The sequence below is a fragment of the Rana temporaria genome, chromosome 2 (assembly GCF_905171775.1).
Source record: "Rana temporaria chromosome 2, aRanTem1.1, whole genome shotgun sequence".
Classification (NCBI taxonomy): domain Eukaryota; kingdom Metazoa; phylum Chordata; class Amphibia; order Anura; family Ranidae; genus Rana; species Rana temporaria.
In genome coordinates, this window is record NC_053490.1 from 123,192,111 (window position 1) to 123,208,320 (window position 16,210).

A 16,210-nucleotide genomic window follows, 5' to 3' on the forward strand; every position below is an offset into this window, starting at 1 on the left:
TGAGCACATTATCCATTAGAAAATAATTTTAAGGAAAATGGATGTGTTGTGCGAATCAGTCATATTTCTATTGTCATTTATCGAGTTCAGGCTGAAAAATAAGTAATAAGTAAGCAAGGGGTTGGCTGCTGTGGGCAAGACATCCACTTTTCTTTTATAGAAACATATTTATCTATTCTACAATTCTCTAATCTCCTATTTCATCTGTCACAGTGAACTTAACAAGGGTGATTGATATCTATAGAGTACCTTGAGCTTGCATATTGGCTATTTCTTCACTCAGAGCATCATAGGATTCCTCCAGCTGACGTTTCTTCACCTCTACGCTATGCATGTACTCTGTCAGAGACCTGATCTTAGCCTCGTGCTATGAAACAAAAGAGAAGGCCAAGTTATATTCTTACTCTGTGTTATGAACTCAGTGTTAGTCTTAAATCTTATGTCACTTAAAGGACTATAATACAATTGTACTATGGTAGTGTATAGGATAGAGAGACAAAGATTGCGATCTGCAAATGGACATTTTGAGCCGTCTGCACTCTTGGACATTTGTTTGGCACTCTCATTGAATTATATGAATGTGGAAGGATAAGGATGTCAGCCCTGGAATCCCAAGACGAAGTTGCAATGACAAAACGCATTGGGACGTGGTTGTACGGCAACCGTAAGTGATGTTTACGCATCACTGGAAGTGGTCTGACATGTTGGTTGGGTGAAATTCAGTGTTTAACCACTTACCGACCAGCTGCTATCATTATACTGCGGCAGGTCGGCTCGTTTTTGCAAATCACCATAGGTAAAAGTCAGCACCTTAAAGGGCGATACCAGGCGCATGCTGCGTGATGGGGGACCCGATGTGCGTAGTCGGCGGCCGCAATGTTTGGAACGGGGATCTGTGTATTAAAACAGACAGATGCCCGTTCTGACAGGGGAGGAGAAATAGATCTGCTGTTCCTAGTGATTAGGAACAGCGATATGTCTCCTCCTCTAGTCAGTTCCATCCCCCCACAGTTAGAAACCCACATGAGGGAACAAATGTAACCCCTTAATCGCCCCCTAGTGTTATCCCCTTCCTTGCCAGTGACATTTACCCAGTAATCAGTGCATTTTTATAGCACTGATCAGTGTATAAATGTCAATGGTCCCAAAAAAGTGTCCAAAGTGTCCAATCTGTCCACCGCAATGTCGCTGTCCCGCTAAAAAACGCAGATCACTGCGATTACTAGTCAAATAAAATGGCATAAATCTATCCCCTATTTTGTAGACGATATAACTTTTTGTTCAATAACTTTTGCGCGGACCAATCAATATACGTTTTTTTCGATTTTTTTACCAAAAATATGTAAAAGGATTTATATCGGCCTAAACTGATGAAGACATTTTTTTTTTTACATTTTTGGGGGGGATGTTTATTATAGCGAAATGTAAAAAATATATATATTTTTTTTCAAAGTTGTCGCTCTTTTTTTGCTTATGGCACTGAAAAAAAAGCAGAGGTGATCAAATACCACCAAAATAAAGCTCTATTTGTGGGGAAAAAAAGGAAGCCAATTTTGTTTGGTTACAAATTCTCAGGCTATATTATATGCAAAACACCACACTGACCACTAGATGGAGCTGTTGAGCATATTTATTTTCTATGATACTTAGCACCATCTGATGGCCATAATGCAGTATTTTCCTCATTCACAGATTTAATCTGCAGCAAATACAGTCTGAGAACATTCTATTTTACCCTCATTTGCACAGTACACATTTATTTGCAGTTTTATTAGACGAACGGCTATGCACATTTTTTTTATAAATACACTCTTGTTTTTATTTTTGCATTCTGCAGTAGCATTTTTCAGTTATCACGAACAGATCATGTTTTAAGGTTTCATCATATAAACTGACAAAAAAAATTAAAACATTACCTCTTGGAGATACTTAAAAGTTGTTCACCTAAACTTCGTTTGGTCACCAGCATCTCATAATCTTATTATTCTGTTATAACAGATCATTATGAGTTCTTAGAGCACAGCATAAGAATGCAATGCACATTTTTTTAACCATTATAAAGATGGGTTTATACAGAAATTCCCTAATAGGATGAAAAGGGAATGTGTACAATCCAGTTAATTATAAGGGAGGTCGACCATACCTGTGATATAAGCAGTTGGCATGAGGACAGTTCCCGTCCAGTAACTTCCATCTTGCGGTGACATTCAACTTGAAGATTCTCTAGCTGGCGACACCGTTTCACCACAGATTTCACTTCAGATTTAATCTTACTGATGTATAGACGAGCCACAGTAAACTCCTCCTCTATGGCCCCGCTGATTTCCACAGGCTACAATGTCAACAAGTCATTTTTACAAAAAGGGATATAGTTTACAAGCACAAGCCAACCATATAATAAGTCTAAAGTCTAAAGGTGCCTACAGTTCACCCAGCTGTGAAAGTTCAAAAAATGTTCATATGTTTGTAGGCTTCTCCAATGTCCATGGCAGAATTCCCTTGGTCATGCCTACCCAGGTAAAAATTGATCAGCTGGTGAGGATTATCCTTGCCAAATCTCTCTCCTCAATAGGCATAACTACGCAAGTTCACCACATGTAAACTTTCACATTTGGGGAAAGGTCTTTTGGTAGAAGCACCATTGGTGTTGCCTGTGCTTTGTCCAAGCATGGCAAAACAAAACGTTCATCTGAAATGCCCCCACCACCAGCAAATACTCAGCTTGCCTTCAATCCCTGATCGCTCTGTTAAAGCGGAACTAAACCCTCCTATCCTTTTCAGCCAAGGAAGCTGCCATCTTAGCTTCCGTATGACCTGCAACTGCCATGGAGCTGCACATGTGACCCATTAGGACACCACACATTTGATGGTTTGACAATTTGGCTGAGAGCACAACCAATGTGACAGTTACACTCCGGTCATGTGTCGGGAATGCAACTGTTTATTGAAACTGGTTAATCGATGGGTTTAGTTCTGCTTTAAGTAATCATTACTTCAGGGTATGAGGAGTATGTGACAATCTCCCCTTCCTCAATATATACATATCCCTTGTATATTGTGCCGTAGTATGACAAAATGATTCTTTATAATTAACAGCTTTACAGTTGTACTTTTTACTGTCTATTGTATGGAAAGGCCTTGTTTGCACATAATGCAAAATAAAATTCCTTGTTCTGTGTAGATAGTGTTTGTTCTGGCATTTTTTTCAACTTGATTGAAATGACATATGGTGAGATTTTATTAATTTCTATGCACCAGAGCTCTGCCATGGTGCATAGAAATGCAGAGAGAAATGGAGCTGCAGGTGAGGTGTGATGTCGCAGATTTCTGCACTGCACCACAGCTCACCTGAAGGTTGCATTCCAGTGCGAATGGGGCACATAGAAAACAATCATTTTCTGTGTAACCTCGAGGTGACCTGTGGTTTGTAGTGCAGAAAACCACAGGTCTCCACACAAGTCTGAACAACCTTATTAGGGAAGAAAGTGAAACACATTTGCTGGTTCACCTTGATTAAAAGAGAAGTTGGACTCTTTTATTTTTTTAAATCATACTTACCTAGGTGGATGTGTTTTGGACCGAACCGAACTGTCCGGCTTTCTGTATCTGCTTCCTGGCCCAATTGATAAGAGATGTTGCGTACACACGGAAAGCAAATTCACTGACACACAGTTCAATGTGAAATTACTTCTGCTTTTATTATTTCCTGCTTCTTGATTTATGTATGCATGTGATATGAATATGCAAGCATGATCATGAATATGTGAGACGTTCCGCTCTGTAAGCTTTTAACTATTTCATGTCAGGATGGCGCGAGGCAACAATAGCTATTTATATATCTATATATATTCTTCCAGACAATTGGCAGATGTTGTTGATAATGTGCTGACACCGTGTCTGTGTCTGCCCCTGTCTGGTTTCTTGTGGTTGCAGGGACTGCATCTGTCCCTGCATCTGTCCCCAGCCGGCTTTAAGACTGAGAACCTCAGTGATGAAAGACCTCTAATCACTTGTTTCTTAGAGCCCTGTGAGCAGAGAGCCGGTGACTGTCAGTCACCGTCTCTCTGACTGTCAGTCACCGTCTCTCTGCTCTGCTGCTCTCCCCCCCCCCATGCTCACTGGAGCATTGGGCTATGTAGGGGGTGGAACCGGCTGGCTCAGGCTCTCAGCAACTCACTGAGAGGCTGAGCCGGGTGCTGGTCCAGGCATGTGGGAGGATCCTGACTTTATTGTTTCGCTCTTACCTGAGCCTGAACCGGCTCTGTGACGTCAGCCGAAAGAAGGCTTCAGTCCGCTGTCTGTAGAAAACGGGTCACAGGAGTGCAGAACAAATTGCACCCCTCTGATCCACAGGAGAAGTACAGGCAAACAGCCTGTACTTCTCCTTTAAGGAGGAGTATAAAAATTGTTACACAGAAAAATGTCTTAAAGCAGAACTAAACCCTTTACCGTCAAGGAGGCTGCCTTCTTAGTCTCTGTCTGATCTGCAGTTGCCTTGGTGCTGCACATGTGGCCAATTATGACACCAGACAATTGATGGCTTGACAGTTCGGTTGAGAGCATAAGCAGCTGTGACAGTTATCATTCACTGCATGCCTTGCAAATACAGTACAACCTTGGTTTGCAAGCATAATTCGTTCCAGAAACATGCTTGTAATTCAAAGCACTTGTATTTTAAAGCATTTTTTTACAGGGTATAAAAGAGAAGAGAGGCACCTCTAAGTGTAGCAATAAGTTACTAAATGTTGTACCTTCATTAAATGTAACCATATTGCTACACTTGGAGGCTCCTCTCTTCTTTTTTTATATTCAGTTGTGACATGACGCTGCTCTTATATCAAGACATCGCTTGTATATCAAGGCAAAATTTATTAAAACATTTTGCTTGTCTTGCAAAATGCTCTCAAACCAAGGTTTTACTGTAACTGCTTTGGGAAACAGTTAAGGCAATGGGTTTAGTTCTGCTTTACTAAACTGTATACTCAAATAATTAAAATTAGATGGTAAGCTATATTTTTTTCTGGATTTTAAACATTCCAGTGAACGTTAAAAAGCCAGGAGAATATTAATGTGGATGGTAGTTCAAGCTACCATGTACAAATAGTGGAATGTTATGGTGAACCAGGGACAAGTCTTCAGAACAAAGTGCTAGTTTTTAAATCAGTGATACATTATGTTACAGTAACTTACCAGTTTAAATTCTCCATTGCCCACAATGACGCTGAACTCACTTAGGTCTTTCATGAGTCCATTGAGAACTTCAGCAATTCGCTTGCGTTGATGAGTGCTGAATTCCTGCAGGCGATGCAGGTCACTTTCCAGAGACAAAAGACTGGCCTGAAATGGAGAAAAATGTTTGTGTAATCACTTAAAATACTAATAAGCAGCTACTTCAAATATTATTAAATCTTGTTATATAACAGCAACAAGCACTGTCCTGCCAATGCTTAAAGTGGGTCTAATAAATCATACCAGTATAAGTCCTTATCTCTTTTCTGTGGTCAAATTTTACAAATAAAAGCTAAACCGGGTGCCGACTGATATAAACAGTAGGTTATACTTGCTTTTTTTTTTTTATTGAAAAGTTTTTATTGAATGATTATACTTGCTTTTATCTCTGACTACAGAACATATGTTATGGCCCTGAACACATGTCCCCTGCAGATATAAAGGACTTTGGAAGGCAAGGCGGTAGCTCTTCCCTCAAATCTCACATTGCCTCTATTCTGTGTGAGACTCGTCATCTGCATGGTCAGCGTGGTAATGCATGAGTTGTATTATGATCTCCACTGAGGTCTGCAGCCAGGGAAGCATGTCTTTGTATTTTATTTTAAAATCATGCTTCTGATCACATCTGGACCTAGCAATAGGTTCACTATAGAAAAATCACTACATTCATATTATCAGCAAACTACCACCATCTTGTGGTCAGAATACAAATTACAATAGTGTACTTACAACTTTCTGAGACAGCTCATCAGTGAGGATTTTGTTCTGTATAGTTTTATCGTCAACTTCCTGAGACTTCTGATCATAGTTCACTGCAAGTTCCTCCAGAGCCTGTAGAACCTCCTTCACTTCTTCCTTGGCACAATCATTTTCTGACTGCAAGCGGCTTAGTTCCATCTGCACCTTGTCATTATCTCCCCGAGTGGATACTAATAGCTGTTTGCACAGAAGATGGTGTCAGATTTAAATCATTTGTCCAGACATCCTTACTATGCTAGCAGCTGAGTAGTATGAAGGTACATAAGTAAACTCTAACTTATACAAAAAAAATATTTATCACAGAAGACCTCTGTGCAGACACTTTGGCAGACATGTTTTACATATACCAGCTTGCATGCATTTATTCCATTTTGCGTATCTTTCAATAAGCAATATGTAAGTTTCCATTTGAAGAGTGAACAATTCAGGGAATGGATATGGATTAGGATTACAGTACAAAATTAGCAGTAACCTACAATGTATGTCAAATGTAGAAAACCAGCTAGCTTGCCAAACTGAAACCTATGTAAAATCATGATGCTGTAGCATCACAGTGATTTTCATGTGGGAAAAAAATGATACAGCTATAATTAAAAATAAAATAAAAATCTAAACAAACATTTCTGGTACACAATGTGGTGCCTGCAAAGACCTTGGATCTCAATCTCAGGATGTATAAAGGGCCTTGACTTATTTGCAAATTAGCCTTAAAGACCATCTCAGAATATTTATTTTTAACCACAAGATCTCTTTAGTCCTCCAGGTTGAATTATGTCCAGAGACACTAAATACTGAGGAGATACTGTGAGTTCCGAGCCTCATGGGTCTGTTCATTGAGTGGGCATTGCCACAGCACCCTCCATTCACAGTATAAATATGCATTATCCAGGACCACCCATAGACAGTAGAATGTTGGAAGAAAAAGGGGTCCTTGTGCATCACATAACTTCCCTGAAGACTTCAGAAAAATGTTAGTATTAAAAAAAAACAACAAAAAAACAATGGGCCTTCTGGGGCAAAAGGCACATGAGTGTCTGAGGCCCTGTACACACGATCAGTCCAAACTGATGAAAACGGACTGAAGTTCAGTTTCATCAGTCCAAACCGACCGTGTGTAGGCCCCATCGGTCTGTTGTCCTTCGGTCCAAAAACAGGGAACTTGCTTTAAAATTGGACTGATGGACGCCTTACCGATAGGTCAAAACCGATGGTTAGTACGCAAAAGCATCAGTTCCAAACCCGGGCATGCTCAGAATCAAGTCGACGCATGCTTGGAAGCATTGAACTTCATTTTTCTCTGCACGTTGTTGTGTTTTACGTTACTGCGTTGGACTCAATCGGTTTTTGAACTGATGGTGTGTAGGCACATCAGATCATCAGACAGCTTCATCGGTTAACCGATGAACTGAACTTCAGTCCGTTTTCATCAGTTTGGACTGATCATGTGTACAGGGCCTAAGACCAGAGTTGGATTTTAAGTGGCACCAGAGCTTCTACTGGTACAAGGGGTCTACCATTTGGCAGTTGAATGAAAAGGGCTGAAGAGCAGCAACAGAAGTACGTGACTTTACTATGTATTGACTTTGAAAGAAGTCAAGGTCCTGAACTCAGCGTTGGTCATTCCAGGCACAAACAGACTAATATGAAGACGTTGCTGATACAAGTTCTCATACCTGACCAAATATTTTAGTTTATACACTTTGCTAGACATGGCAGAATAACTTTAAGTGGCAAAATGGTTCTATAGATATCCAAAAGCTAGAAGCTGAGATGACAACCTGCTTATGGCAGGCTTTACTTGGAATAGCAGCGTGAATGGACTTTGGAGTATAACAAATGTTTGTCAAGTATGTTATTCTTCAGCAAACCTCTCACCCACTGCATCATATGTAATACTGTAAGCCATATCAAAATATGTTCCCTGGTGTATTTTTATAATTCTATTCTAAAGTAATACCATTGATCTCACTAAATGTAATTATTTAGGGCCATATTCACAAACGAGATACGACGGCATATCTACTGATACGCCGTCGTATCTCTGTTTCTAACTATGCGACTGATTCATAGAATCAGTTACGCATAGCTAGCCCTAAGATCCGACAGGTGTAATGTCGGATCTTAGGATGCAATACCTCGGCCGCCGCTGGGGGGAGTTCTTGTCGTAAACCAGCGTTCGGGTATGCAAATTAGCACTTACGGAGATCCACGAAGCTTTTTCCCTTCGTTAAGTCGCCGTAAGTGTTAGTTTGCCATCGCAAAGATAGGGTACCTTTTACAAAGTGTAAAGTTAGTACACCATGTAAAAGTGTACCCGTCTTTCCCGCGTCGCTGTCAAATTTAAAAAAAAAATAAAAATTTTCCCGGCGCAACTCTTTTTTTCCCGACGCAACTTTTTTTTACCCGTCGCGATTCACAAAACCTCGGCGCATCGTAACTTCGCGCAATGCACGTCGGGAAATTTGCGTCGGGAGCATGCGCAGTACGTCCGGTGCGGGAGCGCGCCTAATTTAAATGGGACTCGCCCCATTTGAATTGGCCCGCCTTGTGCCGGCCGGATTTAGGATACACCGCCGCAAAGTGCTTTGTGGATCGGGCACTAACTTGGAAAAATTGCGGCGGTGTAACTTAAATCGGAAAAGTTAAGTTGCGCCCGGGCTACGTGAATCTGGCCCTTAGAGTGCAAGGTCGGAGATCTCTTCATCAACTTGCTTTTACTACTAAAAAACGATGGCATAAAACTGTTGTCAAATTTCTCATTGAAAAAAGGTCTGAATCCTATGCTCAGAACAGAAATCCAGAGTTGTAGCTTTTTGCCAGCTAGATCCACAGAATTGTATCTTTTTGGCAGCTGCATCCAATCTTTGAGCTACATCTCTTGTAATGCCTACAAACAAAAGCTGCTCTATTTCCTATTGAGGAAGCTATTCTATATGACAGCACAGTACAGACACCCCAATTATATCTTATGGGCTGTTGTTTCCTCCTATTGGACTGAGAAATGTAAACGAAATTCATGAGTAGTATTTAAATACCTGCAGCATTTTGTTTTTATAAGTACATTGTGTGTTGAAAATATTACCTCTTCTTGATCCAACATCTGCTGCTTCAACTTTTCTACTAATTGACTGTGCTGGTTGATCTCATCATCCTACAAAATAATAAATAGAAATTACTTTACATGCATTTTTTCCACAGGGGATGGTTTTCTCAACTTCATAACAACCTACCTTGTCATCCATCTGTTTGTACATCTTACGGATCTCTTCCTCATACTTCCTTCTCTCCTCCTCTGAGATTCGGATCACAATGGAAGAGTTATTATCATTGACTGGGGTCTCATCACAAGTTTCCGGAATAATCTGTTCATTGTCGCTCAGCTGCTCCGTTTCAGGTACATTCTCTCCTAAAATAATTTTTTTTTTTTTTATAAAATATTTTTCTAAGTATAGATAGTGTGTATAACTGCCAGTAATTAGCGATCTGCTAGGAACACTGGGCCAGATTCTCAGAAGTACGCCGGAGTATCTACTAATACTCCGGCGTACTTTCAAATTTGCCGCGTCGTATCTTTAGTTTGAATCCTCAAACTAAGATACGACAGCTTTTGGCTTCGATCCGACAGGCGTACGGCTTCGTACACCTTCAGATCGTAGGTGTAATACTTCGGCGCCCGCTGGGTGGAGTTTGCGTAGTTTTCCGCGTCGGGTATGCTAATTAGCTTTTTACAGCGATTCACGAAGGTACGCGCGGCCGTCGCATTCTCTTACGTCGTCGCTAGTCGGCTTTTCCTGGCGTATATTTAAAGCTGCTATTTCTTGACCTATCTTTAGACTTGCCATGTTAAAGTATGGCCGTCGTTCCCGCGTCGAATTAAAAAATTTTTTTTTTGCGTAAGTCGTCCGTGAATAGGAAAGGACGTAACTAACGACGACGTTCAAAAAATTGCGTCAGTGCGAAGTCATTTCGCGCAAAGCACGGCGGGAAATTTCAAAACGGAGCATGCGCAGTACGTTCGGCGCGGGAACGCGCCTAATTTAAATGATCCACGCCCCATTTGAATTAGGCGGGCTTGCGCCGGAGGGATTTACGCTACGCCGCCGCAACTTTACAGGCAAGTGCTTTGTGAATCAAGCACTTGCCCGTAAAACTTGCGGCGGTGTAACGTAAATGCGATACGTTACGCCGCTGCTATTCTACCTGAATCTGGCCCACTATTCCTAACACATCCAAGCCTATTTTGCCTCCTTCAAAATCTCTACACCAGATGCTTTCCAGTGCATTGTGTTTGCCATGTATTCCAAAGGCCCAAGTTTACACTAGTGCAGTCGGGTCCAGTGCTTTCAACAAAAGTACAACCCGTGCTTTCAACAAGTAGAATCAAAACATGTGTAAACGCATTGGAATGCACTGGAATAAAGAGCTCATGAAAATAAAGATTTTTCAAGTGTTGAAATAAAAACGAAGAGGAAAAAAACGCACTGGAACACGTGAATATGGAACCACAAATGCGTGTAATGCTATAATTCTGGTGTGAAGAAGAATGCAAGAAGATAAAACTATGTTAGAAACACCACTTACAACTCGAAAACTAGCATGGGAAAGCTCTTAAACAGGCATAGCCCCAGTCCAGATGGGCTTAACCTTCAATAAAACACTCCAGGTTCAAAATTTTTAAAATACTTTCTAGCAGCTGACAACTCCATAATCCCTGAGACCCCAATACAGTCTCTGATTTACTATGCATCCACATTATGATAATGTCAAAAGACGGCAAAGACACTAAACTTTGCTCCAGTTACAGGCCCATTTCCTTTTTAACAACTTCACTACCGGGCACTTTCCACCCTACCTGACCAGGCCAATTTTTAGCTTTCAGAGCGGTTACTTTTTTTTTTGACAATTGCACGGTCATGCTACACTGTACCCGAACATTTTTATCATTTTGTTCCCACAAATAGAGCTGTATTTTGGTGGTATTTGATCACATCTGCATTTTTTTTGCTAAACAAAATAAAGTTTTCCTTTGTTTCTGTTATAAAATGTTGTAAATAAGTACGTTTTCTCCTTCACTGATGGGCACTGATGAGGCTGCACTGATGGGCCCTGATAAGGCGGCACTGATGAGGTGGTACCAATGAGGTGGCACTGATAGGTGGCACTGATAGGTGGCACTGTTGGGCACTGACAGGTGGCACAGATATGCAGCACTGATGGGCACTCATAGGTGGAACTGATGGGCACTGATAGGAGACACTGATGGGCACTGAAAGGCTGCACTAATGGGTACTTATGGGTGGCACTGATAGGCGGCACTGATGGTCACTGAAAGGTGGCACTGATGGACACTGATAAGTGGCACTGATGAACACTGATAGATGGCACTGATAGGCATCACTGATGGCACTGTCAGGCATTGCTGATGGGCACTGATTGGCATCACGTCTGGGTACTGATTGGCCTCATGTCTGGGCACTGACTGGCATCCCTGGTGGTCCAGGGTGGCATACCTGGTGGCCATCCATGATCAGCATCCCTGGTGGTCTTGGGCGGGCATCCATGGGGGGGCTGTGTTGATAATCAATCAGCGCAGACCCCCCTGTCAGGAGAGCAGCCGATCGTCTCTCCTCTACTTGAGTGAGGAAACCCCGATAAATGGCTTTTCCTGTTTACACTGTGATCAGCCGTGATTGGACATGGCTGATCACGTGGTAAAGAGTCTCAATCAGAGGCTCTTTACCGAGATTGGTGTTGCGGTGTGTCAGACTAACACGCCACACCACCAATCACCGCGCTGCGTTCTCCCATGTGCACGCGCCGGCTGTTATCCTAAAAAAAAAATCATATGACGTCCAGTCAGGATAACAGAACCAGACCCCAATACAGTCTCTGATTTACTATGCATCCACATTATGATAATGTCAAAAGAGGGCAAAGATCCTAGTCTTTGCTCCAGCTACAGGCCAATTTCCTTATTAAATGTGGACTTGAATTTATCATCCAGATTGGAAATCATGCCATCCAGACTGGCCATGTGCTTGTGATTTTTTATACATGCTGATCAAGTAGGCTTTGAGAAATTCAGGCAATCCTGAGAAAACACTGCAAATACCCTATATATTATCCACTCAGTATGGTCAAAGGCTCAAAGACTCAAGCAGCTTTCCACAGACACAGAAAAGGACTTAGACCTTGCTTACTGGGACTTAATGGAGGAGGTGCTCGGGCATAGGGATGAGCCCAAGGTTCGAGTCGAGTCCAGGCCCATGTTGAGGGCATGTGGCCTGGTACGGGTCAGGAGGGGGGACGCTCTTTTCCCCCCCCTTTTTTCCTGCAGCCTGCCAGGTTGCGTGATTGGATAAGGGTCTGGTATGGATATTGGGCGGACCCCCACATCATTTTGTTTTTTATTTTGGTTTGGGAATCCCCTTAAAATCCATACCAGACCTGAAGGGCCTGGTATGGATTTTGGGGGGGGGGGGGGGGGGCACGCTATTTTGTCACAGGGATCCCCTTAATATCCATACCAGACCTGAATATTCTTTGATAAAGAGTGCACAGAAACCAGTCCTTTTTCCCTGCCAACATCCCAATGATCAGAATACTTGATCCCATATTTCTAGAAATGGGAAAAGGACCTTAAGATTACATTCTCCTAAGTTCAGACAGACAAAACGATACACTTTACCCATAAATCCTCTATCACACTATAAACTTTTTACATGATAGTACAGGGTCCTCACCAGGGGTCAAGTCCTGGGGAAAAAAGTGTGGGAACTCCCACCCAAGATCCTCTCCCCCACCAAAAAAAATAATAATAATACGCTCATATGCATAATTACTAAACTGCATGTTTTTTTTTTTTCGATCCACTGTACCTTAGTAATCCTTTATGTTACTGGCCGCTTCCTGTATATGGATTTATTGGGTAGTGTGCAGGTATTCCGTCACTTCAAGTTCTGTCTAAATCCCGCGATAACTCGTGGCAGACCTCCGCAATGTCTCCTGGAAACAATGACAAAAGCTCCCAGGAGACATTGCGGCATCGAGGAAGTGACGGAATACACTACCTGATGAATCCATATACAGGAAGCGGCCAGTAACATAAAGGATTACTAAGGTTCGCCTGCTCCTGACAGTGACTCGAGCTGGGTATCGCCGCTTAGTGAAGTGATTGGCTCGGGCGGCTCGGCTGCTCTAGTCCTGCAAAGGGAACTGAGTTCCTGCTGTGAAAAAAGTGCAGGAACTCCATTCCCACGCGTTCCCGTAGGACTTGAGCCCTGGTCCTCACCATCCTTTATGCCCTCCACTTCTATTCTAAATTATATTGGCCCTTTGCTTCACTATTTCAACTACCCCAAACTTTGAGACTTCTGAATGGGGTCACAGCAATCATCCAAAGGTCAACAACTGCCTCATGACCCCATTTAGTTTCCTACTCGATCACAATACCATGAGACGGAAAATATATCAATGCTCATTAATGATTCACCCCATCATCATACTAGAGCCTGCATCCCCTCTTGTTTCTAGAAAGCTATAATAGCTTCCAAATATTCACCCCCCTACCCTTTATCTTCCTATAAGTGTTGTAAAATTAAGGTGCACTGGAAAAGGTGCAAGGTATGTATGGAATGACAGCACATATGGACAAAGAGATTGCCATTGCTTTAGTGTTGTACAGGATCACAAAAAAACGCATGCATAGCGATGAATTGTAATTTATACTTTCCTTGCAATCTTTTAATAATTATAAAAATAAATAAAAAAAGAGGCCTTACCATTCCTCCAGCGACTGAGTTCAGCCTCCAACCGTTGAATGGTCTCTTTCATGGTCTTGTTCTTCTCCTTCTCCTTCTCAAACTTCTTCTTCCACTGCTCAGCTGTCAGCTCCAGGTTGACGGATGCAGTGTTCTTGATGGTCTTGGCTCTATAGAGAGTGTTATAATAAACATTTAAAAACAAATTATTATTTCAAACAAAAGAACACAATGATATCAGAAGGCTTAGATTGAAAAGACAAGATACCAAAACCAAACAATGATTACTAATTTGAACAGCTTTAGCACAGGCAATAGATCACCATCTTACACCTCTATAGGTACAGACAGTACTTGGTAAATTCCCTCTGAGGCCCCGTACACACGTCCGAGGAACTCGACGGGCAAAACACATCGTTTTGCCCATCGAGTTCCTTGTGAAGCCGCCGAGGATCTCGGCGAGCCAAAATTTCCCATTGAACAACGAGGAAATAGAGAACATGTTCTCTATTTCCTCCCCGAGATCTTTGTCGGCTTCCTCGGCCGAAAGTGTACACACGGCCGGGTTTCTCGGCAGAATTCAGCTCGGTCGTGTGTACGGGGCCTGACAGGCGTCAGGAACAGCCCACGTGACCAGAAGTGACGTGAGTCCGTCCCCCAGTCCGTTTGGATGCTATACATTTTTTCCTGTTGGTTTTATATTTTTTATATGTAAGCACATATTATACACTTTTATTAAATTAGTTTTATCAGTACGTACTTCACTATGGATATTTCTTCTGTTCATTCTGGTTTGGTCTGCTTATACATCTGACCTGTCTGGGAGTCTCCATTTTCCTGAAGCTCATCACAGCCTGTATCAGACACCTGCACACAGCAACCACAATCTGCCTGAGAGGCTGGAATTCAGCCATTTAAAGCTGTTTTCACCCTGTTTCAAGGTAAGCGCTCTGTGAGCCCATCTATCAGGAAGATCTGAATTTTGAAAGTCCTTTCTTCTTGAATTTCAAGCTACACACTATGGACTGTTTATGATACACCTCATTGAGTGCACCAGCAGCCAGTGACCAGGATTTATTGATGTTCATTGTTCACCTTTTAAGGTCACGGATATTGTTTTTTATATATACTAGTTCGGTATGGTTTTTTGTTCATATGATTTGATTGATGGTGTGAACCAGGGGTCAAGTCCTGGGGGAAAAAGTGTGGGAACTCCCACCCAAGATCCACTCCCCCACCAAAAAAAAAAAATTATACGCTCATATGCATAATTACTAAACCACATGTTTTTTTTTTTTTTTCGATCCACTGTACCTTAGTAATCCTTTATGTTACTGGCCGCTTCCTCTATATGGATTCATCGGGTAGTGTTCATCGGGAAGTATTCCGTCACTTCCTCGATGCCGCAATGTTTCCTGGGAGCTTTTGTCATTGTTCCTAGGAGCGAGCAAATTCTTTCTAAATCCCACGATAACTCGCGGCAGACCTCCGCAATGTCTCCTGGGAACAATGACAAAAGCTCCCAGGAGACATTGCGGCATTGAGGAAGTGACGGAATACCCGCACACTACCCGATGAATCCATATACAGGGAGCAGCCAGTAACATAAAGGATTACTAAGGTTCGCCTGCCCCTGACAGTGACTCGAGCTGGGCATCGCCGCTTAGTGAAGGATTGGCTCGGGTGGCTCGGCTGCTCTTGGCTGCTCTAGTCCTGCAAAGGGAACTGCGTTCCTGCTGTGAAAAAAGTGCAGGAACTCCGTTCCCACGTGTTCCTGCAGGACTTGAGCCCTGGTGTGAACACAGAGTTTTGACTTCATGCATTATACTTATTTATTTTTTGGAACACATTTAAAGGCACACACAAGCTCTTATAGTTATTCTAAGACACCATAGGTGTAATTGTCATGTTCTCTATGTAAACTCTGATGGAATTCATCGGAATTTCCATTGGAATTACTCCGATGGGGCATACACACGGTCAGAATTTCGGATGGAAAAAGTCCGTCTGACTTTTCCATCAGAAATTCCGATCGTGTGCACGGGGCTTTAATGATTTGTCCTTTGCAAACTGCAGATGCTTTTCACTCTTCACCATTCATTGAAATCCAAACCATAGCTGGCTGTTATTTGGCTTTAATGAATGTAGTCAGACAGACAGCCCTGCTATCATACATTCTGTTACCTTTGACCAAACATAAGTGTTGACTTGGTTTCTGCATCATTGTAGCTGGATGGAGAACAGCAGATAAACATGGTTGTCCTGCAATTTCCGCCCAAGGAGTCTTGGAGGATTCGGGTCATCTTACTATCTCTGTAGGGAACATATCCTTTCTAAAACACAATAAAAATAGTAATGTTTTAGATATGATGTTGATATGACATTGTACAGTTTTCAATATGTAATAGATACTGATAGGAATTTTCATCTGGAAAAATATAATTTTCACACCCTTCCTTCAA

At 42.1% G+C, this 16,210-nt stretch overlaps 1 protein-coding gene across 5 annotated transcripts in view; it reads right to left on the bottom strand.

Annotated features, from left to right (window-relative positions):
• KIF5A (kinesin family member 5A) overlaps nucleotides 1-16,210 on the bottom strand; it is a 209,854-nt gene that overhangs the window by 57,578 nt on the left and 136,066 nt on the right. For all 5 annotated transcript variants that reach the window (XM_040340905.1, XM_040340904.1, XM_040340906.1 and 2 more), the window contains exons 10-17: nucleotides 15,933-16,081; nucleotides 13,770-13,918; nucleotides 9,219-9,394; nucleotides 9,071-9,139; nucleotides 5,959-6,165; nucleotides 5,191-5,337; nucleotides 2,144-2,332; nucleotides 250-367 (exon numbers count right to left, since the gene is read on the bottom strand). In XM_040340905.1, coding sequence (XP_040196839.1) covers nucleotides 250-367; nucleotides 2,144-2,332; nucleotides 5,191-5,337; nucleotides 5,959-6,165; nucleotides 9,071-9,139; nucleotides 9,219-9,394; nucleotides 13,770-13,918; nucleotides 15,933-16,081 — 1,204 coding nt within the window. The remainder of the gene's footprint in view (nucleotides 1-249; nucleotides 368-2,143; nucleotides 2,333-5,190; nucleotides 5,338-5,958; nucleotides 6,166-9,070; nucleotides 9,140-9,218; nucleotides 9,395-13,769; nucleotides 13,919-15,932; nucleotides 16,082-16,210) is intronic.